Source organism: Chiloscyllium plagiosum, chromosome 2, assembly GCF_004010195.1.
Source record: "Chiloscyllium plagiosum isolate BGI_BamShark_2017 chromosome 2, ASM401019v2, whole genome shotgun sequence".
Classification (NCBI taxonomy): domain Eukaryota; kingdom Metazoa; phylum Chordata; class Chondrichthyes; order Orectolobiformes; family Hemiscylliidae; genus Chiloscyllium; species Chiloscyllium plagiosum.
The window spans coordinates 39,318,954-39,340,120 of record NC_057711.1 but is presented as its reverse complement, the minus strand read 5'-3'; the positions used below and the strand labels follow the sequence as shown (position 1 = coordinate 39,340,120).

The 21,167-nt window shown below is 40.2% G+C and overlaps 1 protein-coding gene across 2 annotated transcripts in view; it reads right to left on the bottom strand.

Moving 5' to 3' along the window:
• rasgrf2b (Ras protein-specific guanine nucleotide-releasing factor 2b) overlaps positions 1–20,937 on the bottom strand; it is a 229,148-nt gene extending 208,211 nt beyond the window's left edge. For both annotated transcript variants that reach the window (XM_043708239.1, XM_043708251.1), the window contains exon 1: positions 20,186–20,937. In XM_043708239.1, coding sequence (XP_043564174.1) covers positions 20,186–20,461 — 276 coding nt within the window. In that variant the 5' untranslated portion in view covers positions 20,462–20,937. The remainder of the gene's footprint in view (positions 1–20,185) is intronic.
• Between the last annotated feature and the right edge of the window lie 230 nt (positions 20,938–21,167).

Here is a 21,167-nt window from a genome sequence, read left to right as displayed (position 1 = left end):
CATTCAAGAATACAAACACATGAACATTCGAGTAAGGGATACAGAATAAGCTTCTTAAAGTCTTGGCCATTTTCTCTTCTCAAACAGTTAGTGCGTGTCTCTAGTTTAGTTCTAGCTCCTAGCTCTTTAAAATCAACAAAGTCAAGCTTGTAACAGTTTATAATCCCAAACTCTACTTCCTCCTTTTTCCTAAATCTAATCAGTCACAAAGACTTTATTTTCAGACCCTCAACACTGCCCACCTCCAACTCCTCTGCTGCAAAAACTGTAATCCATATCTTTATTATGGAGGGTGAATTTCACCAACATCCTCCTTGCCAATCTTTCCACCCACTAGAAGCTAACATTTCTGAGGATTGTGTTTGCACTACAGGCCTGCATCCCTATTACCCCTGTCCTTACTGGGCTTAACAAGGTCCCTCAGGGCAGAATATTGCATGTAATATGTTCTATATCATCTTCAGATCCCTTTGTGTATTTGTTTCTTTTTGTCCATAGCTTCTGATGACATGCTACTGGGTACACCCTCCATTCCCCTAACACGGGCTTACTTCTGTTCTTTGTGGAGTAATGGGTTAACCACACCAATTCTCTGACCAAAACTATTGTCACTATGAGGGCAGATCTCAAGGGAAGAAAGCCTTTTCTCCAACACTTTCACGAATGGATTGTTAGGAGGAGTAGGCCATTCAGCCACTTTGAGCCTGTTGCTCTATTTAATAAGCGATTACAGCCTCAACACAGCTTCCTACCTATCATTGATACCCTTTGACAGAGTTAGTCAAGAATCTACCTTAAAAGGATTCAAAGACCCTCTTATACCACTCTCTGGGAAGAGCATTCCAAAGACTAGTGACCATTTACAACAGACAACATTCCATTGGCCTTCCTAATCACTTGCTGTACCTACATATTATTTTCTGATTGAAGTATGATTCCTCAGTATTTCAGTACTAGTGAATCATGCTTTCAGAGATCATCTTGAAATGGCAAATAAAGTAAGATTTTATCTCCCATTTAAAACTTTCTGGTTCCAGCATATGACAGAAATGCTTTAATCTTTCTCTGTGAAGTTTCTAAATGTTCTTCTGCTATTTTACATACTCTTTTATTTAAGCGATTCATGCACAGGATGTGGGTTTCACTGACACCAACACTTATTGTGAAGGTGGTATGAGCTGCTTTCTTGAACTGCTGCCATCTGTTTGATGCAAGCACGTCCACAGTACTGTTAGGGATAGAATTCCAGGATTTTGATCCATCAACACTGAAAGAACAGTGATATGTTTCCAAGCCTTGATGATGAGTGGCTTAGAAGGATACTTGCAGGTGATGGTTGCATTTATTGCCCTTGTCCTTCTAGATGGTATCGGTTGTGGGTTTGCAAGTTTGCTAAGGATCTTTGGTGAATTTCTGCATTGCATCTTGTAGAAGTACACACTGCTGACACTGAGCATTGGTAGTGGGGGCCTGGAGAGGTGGAGCAGATGCTTATGGATGTAGTGCCAATCAAGTGGATTGCTTTGTGCTGGACAATATTAGGCTTTGAGTGTTGTTGAAGCTGCACCTGTCCAGGCAAATGGAGAGTATTCCATCACACTTTTCATGGTGGGCAGGCTCTGGGAAGTCAGGAGAAATATTTACTCAAGGATTCCTAGATTCTAATCAACTCGAAGCCACAGTATTTATGGGACAAGTCCAGGTGAGTTTCTGGTACATGGCAACCCTGAGGATGTTGATAGCTGAGGATTCAGCAACAGTAGTGCCATTGACTATCAAGGGGCAATAGTTAGAATTGGTCATTGTCTGGTGCAGCATGAACTTTTCAGCCCAAGCCTGGATATCGCCAGGTCTGAGTCAAAAGTGTGGCACTGGAAGAGCACAACAGGTCAGGCAGCAGCTGAGGAGCAGGAGAATTGATGTTTCGAGCACAAGCCCTTCATCAGGAATGGCAGCACGTGGACACAGACTGCTTCAATATCGAAGTCTTCACAGATGATGCCGAATCATCAAACATCTCTACTTCTCACCTTACAATAGTGTGAAGGTCATTGATGAAGCAGTTGTGGCTCCTGAGAACAGTCAGTCAGTCATATAAGCCAGTATTGGGATCCATCTTTCAATATTAAAATTTTTCTCTGATTAATTCTAATGGTCCTTTTAACTCTCAAACATAGATTAATTCAGTTGGACTAAATCCAACAGATTCATTTGGTATCTCTGGTAGCAAATAACAGAAAAGCCAAACCTTTGTCCCAGTCCTGAGAACATTTATGACCATGTTTTAATCATGGTCTTGGAGAGTCGGATGATGGCTTTTTAAAACTCTGAGTTTTTGATGTTATCCAGCCAGTGATGCTCACATCCCACAAATGACGTATTAAAAAACTTTAGACATAAAATTGGAATCTTGGTTTGATCAACTGCCTTTCCATACATAGTTTCTAATGAGTAAGAAAATTGATTCAATTTTTTCCACCACTATTTAAGCTGCAACTTTCTTCGAAGGAAAGGCTTCTGGAAATGGAGTTGGTACCCATAATTTTAGGTATAAACTGATGTCCCACTTATTTTCAGTAATGGTCCTACACAGTTTACTAACACTTGACTAATAGTTGACTAATAGTTTTGGAAGAACCAACTATAGGTATGAAAGGTGCCAGTTTGATTGTATATTAAGGTTTTACCATTACCTGACATCAATGGCATGTCCTACAGAACCACATGGCGTCCTTATGAAATCTTGGCCAGTAAAAATTCTGGTTTATCAATCCTTGCGTTTTCTGTATTCCTACATGCCCTGCCATGGGACTTTTACACATAGCCATCAATATCTCCTTATTATATCTGGACAGCACCACGATCTGATGAACAAACATCCACTCTTTATCGTAAGTCTACACAATTTCTTTCAGCTGCCTAAAGTACAGTTCCAGATCAGCCGTGAGATCATTACCCTCCTACAGAATTCTGAATGAACAGATAAGGGAGAAAATGAGACTCTCTAAAGGACTTCAATCTAGAGACTTTGCAGAGTGCAAATGATGCTGTTGGAAATACATTCCAGTTAAAGAGAAATATTGTCAGTTTAATATTTCAGCCAATAATATATTCAAAAAATTATTTTAGTTGATGAAACTAAGAAAATACTTGGGGAAAGATGTAGGCATAGAGTTTAATGAATATGTAGATGAACATCTGAGGTATGCTGTGCTGCAATGATCCCAGAAATATTCTGCTCAAAAAGGTTGGAACCCGTACAGCACACAGCATGTTGATTCTGTAGCTTTACCATTGCATACAATCTGGAAGTCTAGCTTGACCCTGAATGAAGAACTGAAGAATCTATACTAGAACAATACCATTTATCCCTGTTGCTGGTTTGTCCCTGATTTAGAATAACATTCTAGAATATTAAATAGAGGGCTTTGAAACAGAATGAATTGTAAATGCCTCACCATCATTGATTTGTTTCAATTTGCTAGCAATCTGTTGAAATATATAACATTTTTCTTCATATTTTACAGCATTACAAAAGTCATAATTTAAGAAAGTGTTGCAAGATTTTGAAAGAACAATCCTTAAGTGCTTTTCATTTGAAAAAGGCTTTTTTAATCTAATTAATTGTTCTTTCCTTGTAATAATTTCCATGAAGGTTCATCCAATAGTTATCTTACGTTGTGTGAATAATCCACACCAGTTTCTATGATTTCAAGATCTTACACTAGATTTTGCAAATTAACTGATCGTGGCTGATAGGGATAGTGAGCAAAGTTGAGGGAGGTGCATGACAAAGTGAAGCCAGACGTGTTATACCATTCACATGCAATTATAAGAAAGGACACATCAGATTCTGTACCATCTTAAGTTATTACCCTCTGCTAGCTGAGAACTTAGGGTTCGCTCATGAGAGTTTGGTCATCTTGTCGGATTGTATTGTCTTGCTTTTTTTTTGACTGCACAGAAATTCAATGTTTTCACAACAACACTGTTAATATTGTGATCCTGTGTATGTGCCAGTTTAGAAATAAACATAGCTTAATGGTGCCAGAGAACAGCCTGTATGACAGGATGAAGGGCAATGGGTACCCACTAATGATTGAAGACTCACCATAATTCATTAAAAAATACAAACATGTTGTGAAATATATGGACTTATTACACTGCAAAATTGTAATCACAATATTCCATTGTATCAAAGGAAAGTAGTCCCCAGACTTGAGATAAGAGCATTGGACACACTGTGATAGAAATGTTGCGTGGCGTTGTATATTCCCTGTCCGATATAGCATCTCCAATAAAACTAACAGTGTAACATATAAAGTCCAATGTCACCTATTAAAGGGTACCTTTCAAGATGAATTTCTGCTTCTCACCACGGATTTAATCTGAGTATCAATATTCTCAGGTTAACCAGTTATCAAACAACACACTGGACAATTTGGATGCCGGGCTCATGCCCTCCTGCTCCTCAGATGCTGCCTGACCTGCTGTGCTTTTTCAGACCACACAAATTTGGATGGAATATCTCACTTAGAGTATAGAGTCTGATAAAACAGCAAGTTTGATCCACTTTTGCTCTACAAATTCTTAACCTGCAAAAAAGGATAACAAAAAGACAGAGGAGCAGAAAGAAAAAAAAAGTAAAGATTATAGCCACTGTCATGACACTAAAAACAGGCAGACTTTGACGACAGAAGCCAGCACAAAATCTACTGCTGGATTTTGTTTTCCCTGATGTTGTTCAATGTAGTGCCTGAGATATCAAAATGGCCCTTTATTTGGCTCAACCCCAGCAAGTGAATTGAAAATTGCAAATTTTAAATGATTCCACTGTAGATTGTGCAATAAGACACCTTGGTTTTGGAATTTAGAGAAATGATTTTTCTGTCGCTCAGTTACACCAAAGAACATTGGTGTACACTTTCCATTATCTAATGTAAAATATCACTAGTTTTGCCTTTCCCTCACATGACATCCAAACTCTGAGTTCTACACAATAAATAATGCTGTAAATTGAGTTTCAGGATCCACAAAGTTAAAAAAAAATAGGTTTCAATTTAAGCAATTGCAGTTTTAACCTAATGTCAGATTCTTTGGTGCTGAGAAACCTACTTTGATATTTTTAAGTAATATCTCATTTATTTCTAAATACATCTTATGCATGCTTTATTGTTTGATAAAATTTTAAAACACTAAAATGAACTCTACTTTGCGGAAATAGAATAAGATTGAATCTTTAATCTGGGTCAACTACTAAGGAGATTCAAGTTCCATTATTATGTGCTTCTAAGAACTGATTAGATACACCAGGTCATGCTTACTAAATTAATTTAAACTGTTATGCAAGACATTATGTGCAATGTCCTATAATTTTAGTGAGTATATTTTCAAACTTTCCTCACATAAATAACTTAAACTAAGAAAATTATTAATTTGTAAACTTTATTTTGAATTTTTCTTCCAAAGGCATTAAACCTGTTGCATTATAATCCCTTCAACACTGGTTGCTCTGCACTGTCTTTCCAAAGTATTCATTATCCACATGTGAATGTCAGCAGGACATTCAGTTCTGGGCATTCTCACAGCAGCATCCAAGCAATCTATGATTTTCTGACTCCTGTCTTTAAATAACTGCACTGCATGAACTGTTCGAACATTAATTAGAGCCCCTGCCTGCTTCCAATAATTCAAAAGGGATTTACAAGCTAAAACATTTTTAAATTGCCAAATAAATCAAAACAAATAATATAAATGGCATGACAATGTAGAAATTTACTGCTCAAATTTGTTCATTTGAACTACAAGTTAAGAGGAGGACTTTCTTACTCCCAGAAATTTGAGGCTATATCTGATCTGATCTATTAATGCTGACGTTTCTTGTAGAATAATAGAAATAGCAATTGAAATTTTCTTCTCCTTCATATACTATGACAGTAAGAAACGTGGGAAAATGTTGAATTTTAAAACATCAGACTCTTGATAAACATTTTAATGTATGAAATAAGAGCAGAAGTAAACCATCCAGCCCCTTCATTCAACAAACTCAGGACTGACTTGTTTGTGTTTCAAATCCACATTCCCATCCACCTGTAATGACCCTCAATTTTCCCTCCACAACAAGGATCTACCCATCTCGGTCTGAAAAATATTAAAATGACCCCACCTCTTCAAGTAGAGAGCTCCAAAGTTGCACAACATTGAGAGAAAAGATTACTTATCTCAGTAGGAAAGGGTGACCCCTAATTTTAAGATAGTGTCCTCTAGAGAGACAACCTTATTGATTCTTAAGTGATTTGACAGGATAGATACTGAGAGAGTCAAAACCAGTAGGCATAATCCCAGAATAAGGAATCACGCATTTAAGACAGAGATGAGGAAGAACTTCTTCTCTCAGAAGGTAGTAAATCTGTGGAATTTACCACAGAACACTCTAGGCAGGATTATTACAAATATTCAAGGATAATATAGACTAATTACTAATAAAATATTGGAATCAAAAGGCTGTGGGAATAAGGTACGAAAGTGATTAGATTAGATTCCTTACAGTGTGGAAATAGGCCCTTCGGCCCAACCAGTCTACACTGGATCCTCCGAAGAGCAACCCACCCAGACCCATTTCCCTCTGACAAATGTACCTAACACGAAGGGCAATTTAGCATAGCCAATTCACCTGACTTGCACATCTTTGGACTGTGGGAGGGAACCCACGCAGACACGGGGAAAATGTGCAAACTCCACACAGACAGTCGCCCAAGGTTGGAATCAAACCTGGGACCCTGGTGCTGAGGCAGCAGCGCCAACCACTGAACCACCGTGCCACCTTGTTGAGGACTATCAAATCAACCACGATCTCATTGAACAGCAGAGTTGATTCAATGGGATGAATGACCTACTGTTGCTTTTACACCTTTTCAAATTCTGCACTGACCCACAGATAGAAAAATCCTTTCCATGTCCATCTAGTCAAGATTGTTCAGGACCTCGCACATTCCAACCAGTACATCAAATAACATTTTTGCAATTTTCTCCTCAAAAGCCTTAAATGACAATTTCAGAATCTTATCATTGAGTGGCAAACTTATTCCCATGTGCTTGTATCACAGTAAAGCCCCCAACTCGCCATTTTATATGTCACTTCCAATTTCCTCTCTTTTCCCAAGATGTAGGTCAGAGTGAGTCACAGGTAACTGCAGCTCACTATATGTTTATCCAGGCCATCAACCAACTGCTTCTTCACAATAAAGTCCCTGTAGTCTCTACAGTCACCATCCTCATCATCCCTTCATCTTTGCAAGTCAGCATCAGCAAACTAACAGCCTCAGCATATTTTGCTGCTCTTAGTCAAAAACATAACCAGTTCACCCATTCAACACTTCCCTCTGGTGTGCTCAGGGACACCTAGGACTTGAATGCTTCTGCCAAATCACATTGCAAGTAGGGACATGTATGTATCTCATGCATCCTCGTGGATTTCATCCTAGAGTCTTCAAAGTACAGTGAAATAGTTGTCCTATTAGATTTAATTTTCCAAAATGCAGATTTGGGAAAGGTTCCTTTCGATTAGTTAAAAGCTACTGTAACTCAAAGAAAAGGAGGGAGGCAGTAAACAAGAAACTACAGGCCAGTTAGATTAAGATTCTATCATAGGGAAAACGTTAGAAGCTATTATTAAAGACATTAAATGTTAGAAGTTATTACCCAGTGTTCTTTTATGATTAGGCACAGCCACCATGGTTTTGTCAAAAAGACAATGTTTAACTAATTTTTGGTAGTTCTTTGAAGAAGTAACTTGTGCTGTCAGTAAAGGGGAACCAGTGGATGTATCATACATATTTTTCCAGAAAACAATGCGCCACATCAAAGATAACATGGGAGATTAGCAAAGATTAGCACAATGTTGAGGTAACATATCAGCAAGGATAGAAGTGGGCTGAATAATAATCAGGGAATAGAAATAAATGGGTCTTTTCAGGCTGGCAGAATATCACAAGTGATATTGTGCCAAGGAAGTCAGTGCTGTTGCCTCAACTCTTTGCAGTTTATACAAATAATTTGGAATGAATGGATTTAAGGAATGGTAGCTACATTTACTAGTAGCATAATGATTGGTAGGTAAATCAGTTGCAAACAGGACATAAGGAACCTATGAAGAGACATAGATAGGTTAAGTGAGTTGGTAAAGATCTGGCAAGTGAAGTATACTATGAGAAAATGTGAAATTATGATGTTGGCAGAAAGAGTAAAAGAATGACAGTGATCTAAATGGTTAGAGGTTGTAGAGCTCTAAAATGTAAAGAGATCCTGGTGTCCTAATGTATGTATCACAGAAGGTTAGTATGCAGATACAGCAAATAACCAGGAAAACTAATAGTTTTCTTTGAGGGTAATTGAGTGTAAGAGAAAGGAGTCTAAACCTGGAGTAGACAGGGTATTGGTGAGGTAAAAACAATGACTGCAGATGCTGGAAACCAGATTCTGGATCAATGGTGCTGGAAGAGCACAGCAGTTCAGGCAGCATAGAGGAGTTTCAGCAAAATCGACGTTTCGGGCAAAAGCCCTTCATCAGGAATAAAGCTGAGACAACATCTGGAACAATGGTGAACAGTACCGGTCACCATACCTAATGTAAATGCATTAGAGGCAGTTCAGAGAAGCTCTACTAGATTAATAACTGGAATGAATGGATTTGGCTATGAGGAAAGGCTAGGGGTGATTTAATTGAAACATAAGATCCTGAGGGGATTTGACTGGATTCATACATAAAGGAGGTTTCTCTTGTGGGAGAATCTATGCCAGAGATCTTAACTATAAGGGTCACCCATTCATTTAGAGATGAGGAACAATGTCATGGTGTGTCCATCCTCAGCGCTATTCTTCACTCAAACTAAAATGTGGCGCAGTTTCATGGTGATGTTACAGGAATAATCCAATGAACAGGTCTTTAAATTCTACAGTGCTATTCTAAGGATTGATTTTTTTTAGGAATGTTGATAACAAAAACCACCTTGAAGATATCCAAGAATCATAAAGAGACACACAGCTCACTTTAAACCATTTAGAAAAGAAATACTAATTGATCCTACAGTTGACTTGGCCTTTATGTTTCTCCAGCTTCATACCAAAGTCATTAACTTTTAAACTGCTGTTCAAAGTCACCCATTTGTATCAAACTGCTAGTAATTCAAGAACTGTCACCACAGACACAATGGGAGATCGGAGCCATGTTACATAGATGGAAATAGGCAGTCTTAGTGATGGTACTAATATAGGGTCAGAAGCTCATCTTAAAATAAAACAAGACAGCAAATGGAGAACAAATTGGCTGAATTTCACACTGCTGGTGAGTCAGGTGATAGGGAAGGGAGTTTGGAGCTGGGAAAGAATGAAAGGCATTTAATCTCCACAATCAAGATCATGAAGATTACCACTGACTAAACGTTTCACTGGACTAGTTCAACAGGTTACCTTGACTTCAGCCCAATTTGCCAATGAATTGCAGCTATGTCCAGGAGCCCATGCTTCACCAGGGCAGTAATGGAGAATGTCACCTGACTTTATTCCATTATGCTTCAGCATCTCAGAAGGTCATTCTGGCATATGATCCTTTCAAAATATCCAAATCATTGATCTTTACTGAATTCTCCAGTGTAGACATAGAATTTAGGAGCAGCATGGAGGCTTAGCACTCCTGCCTTATAGCACCAGGGACCTGGGAACTAATCCAGTTTTGCGTGGAGTTTGCACGTTCTCCCCATGTCTGTATGGGACTATTTTGGGTGCTTCAATTTCTTCCCGCAGTCCAAACATGTGCAGGTTAGATTAACGGGTGAAGCTAAATTACCCATACTGTGCAGGCTCGGCAGGTTAACCATGGTAAATGTAGGGTTACCGAGATTGAGGAATGGGTCTGGGTGAGATGTTCTTTGGAGGGTCTATACAGACTCAATGGCCTCTCTCTGCACTGTGGGAATTCTGACACTAAGTACAGTGACCAAACTCATTTTTATTGAAAGAGAAATATTGGTTTGGATACCACCAGGATTTCTTCAAATAACACCAAGATTGTTTCAATTCAAAAACACAAAAAACTGTGGTTGCTGGAAATCAAACAGAAATTGCTGGAAAAACTCAGCAGGGTTTCTGGAAAAGGTTCACTGGACCTGACACATGAACTCCACAGATGCAGCCAGACCTGGGTTTTTCCAGCAATTTCTGTTTTTGTTTTACATTCACCCAAGTAGGTACCAAAGTCTTGGGTAGTACGGCGGCTCAGTGGTAAGCACTGCTGTCTCACATTGCCAGGGATCTCGGTTCAATTCCACCCTTGAACAACTGGAGTGTGCATATTCTCTGTGTATACACAGGTATCCTCCAAGTGATCAGGCTCCAAGGAGATGAAGGTTAGGTGGATCAGCTATGGGAAATAGGGTAGTTGGGTGAATGCTCTTCGGAGGGGCAGTGTGGATAACTTGAACTGAATGACCTGTTTCCACACTGTAGGGATTCTATAAGTCTTTGGTTCTGTTCCATGTCTTATCCAAAATCTAGCTCTGAGCTAAGGTTTTTCTCAAACTTCAGCTTAAAGCATGTTGACCAATTCTTAGAAAATAAAATAAAGGACACTTCAGTTGTGAGACCAGACCTCAGGTGATGGTGACTGTGACAGTTGGGTTTGTCAGGTGGTTTGAGGGGATGCTGGGAGGGAGGGTCCTTAATAAGAACACACTCCGTTGAAAGATGAAGTTTGGTTCAAACCTGCCATCAGGACCAGCTGGTCTCTGGGGTCTCAATCATCATGTTTTGATCACAGCAAGGCTGATTAATAAAAATGATATCTGGGAGCTGAAAGGTAGGCTACCAGGCACTTCCCAGGTCACCAGCCAATCAAAGCTTTGGAAATACATGAGACGCAGACCATCAATGAAGTTACAGAATGTAGAATGATTCTTTTAAAAATGGAACGTTGATCGCTCTAACTTAAAGTTCAGTTCCTATTATCAACATGCAGTGTTGATGAAGTGTTTACACCTGAAGGATCAACTGATTTTCCTCCCCAACACTTAATGAGCATTACACACAGTGTAAAAGCGATCTTATGTAAATGGCAATTTGTTTTGGTGTAATAAATGTAAGTAGGACAAGTGTTTCTGTATTTCTTTCTCAGCTTGACATACTTTATGAAATTTAAAAAATGTTATTAGCTTGCTACAGTTTAAGCATAAACCTATTCAAATTCATCATTCTGTTCATATCCAAATGATTTTCTAAAGCATACAATTGAAGCTGTATGCACAGAATTTCTACAAATAATCAGTTACAATTTAAATAAATGAAAGGTGTGCAGTCACCACACACTCATATTTGAAGTGGACATGCATTTATTTTCTATTCTCATTCATAGATTCAAGTATTTTTTTAAAAGAACTTCAATATTAAAAACTTACCAGAATAAAACCTTTGAAGAAGTATCTTGCTTTCAGAAAACAACCTAATTAATACTGTTACTTGCATTCAAAGAAATTTTAAACACTTTTGTTTTCATAGCACTTTTCATAACCATATGAAAGTACTTTAAAGCCAACGAAGGGCTTGTGAAATATAGGCACTTTCCTAACATAGGAAGCACAGCAACCAATAAGTAATCTGAAAATTCCCATAAACAGCAAAGTAGCAACGACCAGATAATCTCATTATTGTGATGTTGATTAAAGGATAAATATTCGCCAGGACACGGGATAACTCCTCTGCTTTCTATCAAAATAGTGCCATAGGATCTAATGCAGCCACCCGAGCAGGCAAAAGGACTTATGCCTCATCTTAAAGATGGCACATCTGACAGTGTAGTATTACTTCAATACTATCAAGAGCATTTGAAACCCAGATGCTTTTCTTTTCTTGCCCAATAATGTGAATATAGGGTGATAAGTTTGCAGAGGACACCAAAATTGGTGGGGTAGTGGTCAGCGAAGATGACCTCAAAGTACAACAGGATTTTGATAGGTTGGGGAAATGGGCTGGGGAGTGACAGATAGAGTTGAATTTAGATAAATGTGAGGTGCTGCATTTTTGAAAGGCAAACCAGGACAGGACTTGTACAGTTAATAGTAAGGTCCTGGTGAGCATTGCTGAACAAATAAGCCTTTGGGTGCAGGTTCATAGTTCCTGAAAGCAAAGTCACAGGTGGACAGGATAGTGAAAAGGCACAAAAACAGAAATTGGGAAAAGCTCAACAGGTCTGGCAGCAACAGTGTAAAGAAATCAGAGTTAACATTTTGGGTCAAATGATCCTCCCTCAGAGCTGAAGGCGGCTTTTGGTACATTTGCCTTTATTGATCAGTGTATTGAGTATAGGAGTTGGAGGTCATGCTGCAGCTGTACAGGACATTGATTAGTCCACTTTTGGAATACTGCATTCAATTCTGGTCTCCTTGCTTCATGTTGTGAAACTTGAAAGGGTCCAGAAAAGATTTACATGCATGTTTCCAGGATTAGAGTGTTTGAGCTATAGGAGAGTCTAAATAGGCTGGGGCTATTTTTTCTGGAGCACTGGGGACTGAGGGGTGACCTTCTAGAAGTTTATAAAATCACGAGTAAAAATCACAACACCAGGTTATAGTCCAACAGGTTTAATTGGAATCATGAGTAGAATAGATAGAGTGAATAGTCAAGGTCTTTTCCCAAGAGTAGGGGAGTCCAAAACTAGTGGGCATAGGTTTAAGGTGAGCGGGGAAAGATCTAAAAGGGACCTAAGGGCAACTTTTTCATACAGAAGGTGGTATTTGCATGGAATGAGCTGCTAGAGGATGTGGTGGATACTGGCACAATTACAACATTCAATAGGCATCAAATGGGTAAATTAATAGGAAGGGTTTAAAGGGATATGAGCCAAATGCTGGCAAATGGGATTTCATTAATTTAGAATATCTGGTTGGCATAGACGAGTTGGACCAAGGTGTCTGTTTCCCTGTTATATATGTCTATGACTCTATGATTAGCAATCCAGTTGGAGTTTTAGAACAAAATTCAACAATGCTCAGTCATGTTCTGATGTGGCTATAAATTTTCAGATTAAATGGATTTAAATTTTATAACATATGATTATGGCACCTCAATTCAACTTTTATATTATTATCAATATTACTCCAGTGACATACCCATTACATTACCAGACACTGCTCATACATAGAGCAACCAGAAAGATGACCACAGAGGAAGAAAACGCTTATGTACATACAATGGAGAAACAACATGAAAGTACCATTTGATTTTCCAAAAGATCATAAAAGCACTCTGGGGAACACATTCCAGCTTCAACAGAGAAAAGGCAAATCCATCAGACTGAGAGAAGGGGAAATCCACGAAAAGGATACTTGTCAAAGGCATTCATATGATAGCATGGATAAGCAGAAAGCTGAGTTTTAGTCATTTCTTTCAAAATCTGTTTTGATTTTGAAACTGTATTCATGATGGGAGGGGTGGGTGAACCAAAAATAGTCATCTAAAGGGTCTCTCCTTGATTTTCATAAAAGCAATGGTTGTTATAGTTCAGCCAACTAAAGTAAGATAAACATTTTCTAAATACAAGTTAAGAATGTGTTTCTATTAACACAGATGTAATATTAGCGAGTTTTGAGAAGATTTGTAGCTCAGGTTGAGGTTCTGCATGTACGTTTGCTTGCTGAGCTGGAAAGTTCATTTTTAGACTTTTCATCACCATACTAGGTAACATGATCAGTGAGCCTCTGGTGAAGCACTGGTGTTAGCAACCAGCTTTCTATTTATGTGTTTAGGTTTCCTTGGGTTGGTGACGTCAGTTCCTGTTCTTTTTCTCAGAAGGTGGTAAATGAGGTCCAAGTCAATGGGCTTGTTGATAGAATGCATGCTTCTAGGAATTCTTGTGTGTCTCTGTTTTGGCTTGCCCAAGAATGGATGTGTTGTCCCAGTTGAAGTGGCATCCTTCCTCATCCATATGTAAGGATACTAGTGAGAGTGGGTCATGTCTTTTTGTAGCTAGTTCATCTTCATGTATCCTAGTGGCTAGTTTTCTGCCTGTTTGTCCAATGTAGTGTTTATTACAGTTCTGGTAAAGTTATTTTGTAAATGACATTAGGTTTTGCTTGTTGTCTGTATGGGGTCTTTCAAGTTCATTAGCTGCTGTTTTAGTGTGTTGATGGGTTTGTGGGCTACCATGACACCTTTGTCATCACTAAACATAACAAATTAGGAGGAAAATTTCAAGACCATCAATAACATCTTTATTGGCATAAAATTCACTAAAGAGAAGGACAACAAACTGCCATTCCTAGATGTCACAGCAAACAGCCAATGGGGAACTTCAAGCCAGCATCTACAGGAAAACAACACATACAGACCAAATATTGAACCACAGAAGTAATCATCCCAACACACAAATGAAGCTGCATTAGAACATTATTTCAATGAGCCACCACACACTGCAGCACAGAGGAACTATGAAGAGCAGAGGAAAATCACCTACAAAGCGTATTCAAAAAAAAAAGGTACCCAATGAACGCAGTCCACCGATTTCTCAGAAACAAACCCAAACAAGCAGACAAAACGCGTCCAGAAACCCAAGCCATTCTCCCTTAGATCAAAGGCATCTCGGAAATGACTGCCAGACTACTCAGACCCCTTGGCATCATGGTAGCCCACAAAACCACCAACACACTAAAACAGCAGCTAATGAACTTGAAAGACCCCATACAGACAAGCAAAATTAAATATCATTTACAAAATACCGTACAAGAACTGTAACAAACACTACATTGGACAAACAGGCAGAACACTAGCCACCAGGATACACGAACATCGACTAGCCACAAAACGACATGACCCTCTCTCACTAGTAACCTTACAGATGAGGAGGGACACCACTTCAACTGGGACAACACATGCACCCCCGGGCAAGCAAAATTGAGACACACACAAGAATTCCTAGAAGTATGGCATTCCAACTGGAATGCTATCACTAGAACTGGAATGCTGGAACGCTATCAACAACCGTGGGCGGCACGGTGAGCCTCTGGTTAGCACTGCTGCCTCACAGCGCCAGAGACCCGGGTTCAATTCCCGACTCCGGCGACTGACTGTGTGGAGTTTGCACATTCTCCCCGTGTCTGCATGGGTTTCCTCCCACAGTCCAAAAGATGTGCATGTCAGGTGAATTGGCCATGCTAAATTGCCTGCAGTGTTAGGTAAAGGGGTAAATGTAAAGGAATGGGTGGGTTACGCTTCGGCAGGTCGGTGTGGACTTGTTGGGCCGAAGGGCCTGTTTCGACACTAAGTAATCTAATCTAATCTAAAAACCACATCAACTTGGACCCCATTTACCACTCTCTGAGAAAAAGAACAGGAACTGGCCACACCACAGGAACTGAAATCACCAACCCAAGGAAACCTAAACACAAATAGAAAGCAGGTCACTAACATCAGTGCTTCACCAGAGGCTCACTGATAATGTTACCTAGTATGGTGACAAGACGTCGGAAAATGAATTTTCCAGCTCAGCCAGCAAACTTACATACATAGATGTAATATGCTGTTTGCGATGATAACATGTATTAAATTAATGACAGTAAAATAGTAGGTGCAGGGGTATCATTAGTGAATTGGGAATCTATTTCCTACTATGAATAATATCATTTCATACAGCTTAGCAAATTACATTTACACAGTGAATTTGACTGGAATGTTTAGCAACTATAAAATCTATTTAATAAAATAGATTTTCATTGGGTTTTCCCCCAATATTTGGGCCATTTAAGTTATTCAGATATTGTATATCCTTTGAAGTTTCCCATGTTTTAGAGATACTTTTTATGCAATAGAATGCAAAAGACGAAGCAGCTTCAAAAGGAAAAGATGTTGGTGATTAAATGGTAAACATGTCACAAACACAAGGACATGTTGGAATTAGTTCCCAGCTGTGGGAAGATGAGGGGGAAATCCTAAATATGCTCATAATATTAATACAGTCAAATTAATCTGTAACACCTAGACTTTTGATACCAATTTAGACCAAAAGAATGTCAGTCCTTAAAATAACTAAAATGTAAGCACGATTTGGAGATGCTGGTGTTGGACTGGGGTGTACAAAGTTAAAAATCACACAACACCAGGTTATAGTCAAACAGGTTTAATTGGAAGCACACTAATTTTTGGAGCATCGCTCCTTCATCAGGTGGTAGTGGAGGGCTCAATCCTATCACAGAATTTATAGCAAAAGTTTACAGTGTGATGTAACTGAAATTATACATTGAAAAATTGATTGTCTGTTAAGTCTTTCATCTGTTTGAATACTGTGATAGTTTCACTTTTTCATGTGTAAATCACAAAACTTTTTTTAAAAAAAGTTGCATTCTCAGGTTAGCTGTTAACAATGGCGATGGCTAGACAATATGTTGAAGGTGTTGGCCCCCCTGTGTTCTCTGTCTATGCCATGATGTTTAGATTGACTCTAATCTAAAAAGTGAGATAACAGAGTTTTGCATGAATTCATACAGTTTTTGAACTCAGAGTTCTACATGACGGAATGGGACTATTTGGCGTCGATAGTTTGGCCCCACCATTTTGGCTCTAAACTGTTTTGGCGCTCATTACATTGGCCCCGAGCTGTTTTGGCGCCAATACATATAGATAACCATCATGTGAAAATTGGTTTGTCTCCCTTGCTTAGAATGTTTTCAGCCATTTCTGGTATGGGCTCTTCAATTGCATTACAGCTTTCCAGTGTGAAGACAGAATGGCTTAAGTATCATCAAGGCAGTAATGATTATTAACAATTGTTAAAATGAGAAAATGATTACAAAACGAGATTTGAATCTACAGCGGGTCATTACAGCTTTGACTATCAACTCTTGCTAGTTGAGAAAATTACATCAGGTCATTAGTCATCCTCTCTTCTTTAACCAAACAAGACTTTTTTTATTCCGAATTGGTGCCAAAACAGCTCAGCAAAGTAATGAGCACCAAAACAGTTTAGAGCCAAAATGGCAGGGCCAAATGATCAGCACCAAAAGGGCGGCGCCAGAACGTACCCAACCCCTAAATGAATGCATACAGTTTTTGAGCAAAGTACAATATAACCTTGCAAGTACAAATTCACCCCACAAAATGTGTGTGTGCATGTGGGTCTTTGTCCATGTGCGTGTGTGCCTGTCTGGGTTAGGGGTTGCGAGTGTGAGAAAGTTTGTGTGTGTGTGTGTGTGTGTGTATAGTGAGTGTAGAGTGTCCAGGCAGCAGAGAAAAGTGGCCGAGTAGAGGCTGATAGCTAAGTTCGGTACCCATAGGGAGGGCCACAACCGGGACCTTGGGTTCATGTCACATTACAGGTGACCACCATTGTACTATACACACACACACACACACATATACACAGATGCGCACACAGACACCCACACACACACCCACACTCACATGCACCCCCTCACAGACTTAAGACACTCTACACTCACTACACATACACACACACTTTCTCACACTCAACCCCCAACCCAAACACACACAAAGACCCACATGCACACATTTTGTGGGGTGAATTTGTACTTGCAGAGTGACATTGTACTTTGCTCAAAAACTGCATGAATTCACGTAAAACTCCGTTATCTCACTTTTTAGATTAGAATCAATCTAAACATCATGGCATAGACAGAGAACATGGGGGCTAACATCTTCAACATATTGTTAACCCATTGTTAACAGCCAATCCGAGAATGCAACTGTTTTAAAAAAGGTTTTGTGATTTATACATGAAAGAAGTGAAACTATCATAGTATTCAAACAGATGAAAGACCTAACAGACAATCAATTTTTCAATGTATAATTTCAGTTACAATCACACTGAATTTTTGCTATAAATTCTGTGTTAGAATTGAGCCCTTCACTATCACCTGATGAAGGAGCGATGCTCCGAAAGCTAGTGTGCTTCCAATTAAACCTGTTTGACTATAACCTGGTGTTGTGTGATTTTTAAAATGTAAGCAGCGTTTATCTTTGCAAATTGCTATGGACCCGTTGATATATTCTCTGGTGATACATTAAGCTCACTCAGGGAATCCCAAGTTGCCCTTGCAACATGTACTTTTTACATGTATAATGTAGTATGGAAATGTGGATAGTAATGGGGTGCCTTAATGTCCTTTCCATTACAAGGCTGATAGCAATCATTCCCACCCTTGCTGTCTGTCATACATTGGAAATATTTACAGATTCATATTTAACCTATTCTACCATTTTATTTGCACATCTCCCATGGCCATCAAGCCCAAATCCTGGGGGGAAATTGAAACCTGGAGCTTCTGGCCCAGAGGCAGGGATGCTATCATCTACTCCACAAGATATCCTGATCTATCCTGTATTAGCAAAAATTAAAATTAAATTCACCACGTTAACATTTTCCTAAGGAAAATGTCACAAACACAGTACCTTGCAGAATAACACATGGCATATTAACGTTTGGACCCTTATTACATTAGGGCCGCTCAAAATACTGCAGCATTCCTATATGTTATCCATAATTCCTTAAGGTAACAATTGCTGACATGCAAAATATGGTCCAATTAACATGAATGCAAAATTATGCAATGCTATGTCTTATCTTTAAATGTGCTGGTAGGCACTGTAACAAAAATGTCAGAGTATTAATTAGTGGAAAACCACCGAGGCTGAATATTTTCACAGGAGTGTTTTTCTCTTTCCTAGCACTAAAGATAGGTCAGGTGGTACACACACATTTCTATTTATAAATTGCGTTTGACTGTAGGGCAAATGACATAACTCCGCAACGTTTTGTTGTTTGTTTGTATGCGTGTGTGTGTGTGTTCAAATGATCGGCGCAGAGCCAGTCTGGGACTCTAGCGTGGTGCCTTTGACCCTCAATGCTTAAGGTGACAACCGAGTGATAACTCTCATTGTCTCAAGTATACTCTGCTGAAGCAAACGGAGGCTTTCAAAATAAAAGGAGATATCTCGAAACTTAATTCTTGGATTGCTTCCAAAAAGTCTTCTGAAGTATTTTGTAACGAAGACAGGATATCTCTGTTAACCACATTCCATAAAATACCCTTACTTGTACTTAGGTAATATGCACTCATCACCGCCTGTTTCCAATGCAAATTGTCACGAAATGTTTCGGGAGAGAATTGGATTTCACGCTGAATTAACATTCTGTATTAGTTGCGGAAGAAGAAAACCGAGTGCGCCTTATTTCCAATCTGCCTGGTGAACAAGTGTCACCTGAAGTGGCAAACGGGATTGAAATAAATATTTTAGAAAGAGAAGCAATACTTGAGCAATTTTATTTTAAAAGACGGAGTAAGTTACTCACTCCTCCCTAAGAGACTGTCCCACGTGCATGTTAATGGGTCTTTCAAAACCACTTTCCTTAAAAATACAAGCAGACTTAGAAAAGAGGAAACCATGATATACAGCAGAGGACTAAGGTGCTGTTAACTATCCTTTTTTTAAAGTCCGCTTCTGGAGTCCTCGTCCTGATAACTACAGCTTTGACCCTTTGTCTCCCTATTAGCTCTTTTTAAACCGCAAATGTCGTCTGCATCCTGCAAACAGTAATGTTCCATTCCTAGAGGAACATTATTCTTTTCACCATGCTGCCATGTTTAAAGCGCTAGGATTCCGAATGAAGTGTTGCTAACTGCCCAGCGATGTTCAGCTTCGAACACGTGCCGTTCATTCAATGCCGCCGTCTGAACGCAGAGTGGGCACGCTTTCTCAGGCGGTGGCAATGTTTAATCCCAGGAGGTGCTCGCTCCGTTTGATCATTAATAAGTGGCTAAAAGTGGTTTTCAGGAGTGGCTTTTCAGCGAAGCTGCAGGGTCTCCTGAGATAGCAACAGGCATGAGGGGCGCACAGTTACTGCAAGGTCTGCCCAGGTTACACGCCGGACCTAATATTCTTGACAAGACTATAACAGGGAGGGTCTAGATCGTATTAATACAGTCACGTGAGTTTTACTGAGCGATGTCACCTTTATTGGTACTTTTAAATCACAGCAAATGGCTTGTACTGTCAAATTTCCCCTTCACAAGTGACAGCTGCAACAGCCAGTGAGGAGCTGATGGACAGCCACGGCTTGTTACTGAGGCTGGCTGACAGATAATCTAGGCTGAAGGTGTGCAGGATTTCCCACCTCACGGTCTCTCACCTGTTTCTCCAGCGTCTCCTTGCCCATTGGCGGTGGCTTGGGGGACGGGACCCTCTCACAAGTGCAGCCTTCGATCAGATAAATCCCCGAGGGTCTGCTACTCTGCTCGTTCTCAAAGTAGAAGAGCACATTCTGGTAGAGAGCGAACCATTTGTCTTGCCACTTGCTGTTGTCCGCTGTCTTCTTGCTCAGGTAGCCGCGTTTCGTCCCCTCTTTCCGCGCAATCAGAGCCAAATACATAGCGTGCCCCTCATTCAACCTGATGCTTTTCTGCATTTTCCGTCTGACTGGCGCGTTAAGATTGTTTTTGCTTTGGGGGGCGAGAAAGGGGAAAGGGGGGATGGTTATTTAAAGGGAGAAGGGGGTGGGTGAGGGTGAGAGGAGGAAACAACTTTTGTTCTGTTACGGTCTCCCCTCAGGAACCCCAGCCACCCAGCTTAGACAGAAACCCATTAGCCCCAAAGTCAGCAACACAGAAAGAAACTTAGACAGGCGAGCAGCCGCTGCTCTGCTGAAAGTCTGCACACAGAGCCGGAGCGAGAGGGGCCAGGCATTGGGATCCAGCAGCAAACTCCGAACTGAGTGCAGACACACGGCCATCCAGAGGGAGAACGCGGCTGGTGAGCAAAGGGAACAGACGGTAAAGAGGGAATCACGTGGGAGAGATCAGCTGGAATCGGCTTTGACACCGATTTAAAGAGGCACGACCCCGTGTGGCTGGCTGTTGCTGTCAGAGCGAGTCAGCCAGCACCATCTCCCTCCCAGTGTCAATCAGACCAGGACAGGTCCACACATCCTCCCCTCCCAGTGTCAGTCAGACCAGGACAGGTCCACACATCCTCCTAGTGTCAGTCAGATCTGGACAGGTCCACACAGCCTCACCCCTCCCAGTGTCAGTCAGACCAGGACAGGTCCACACAGCCTCCCCCCTGCCCCTCCCAGTGTCAGTCAGACCAGGATAGGTCCACACAGCCTCCCCCCC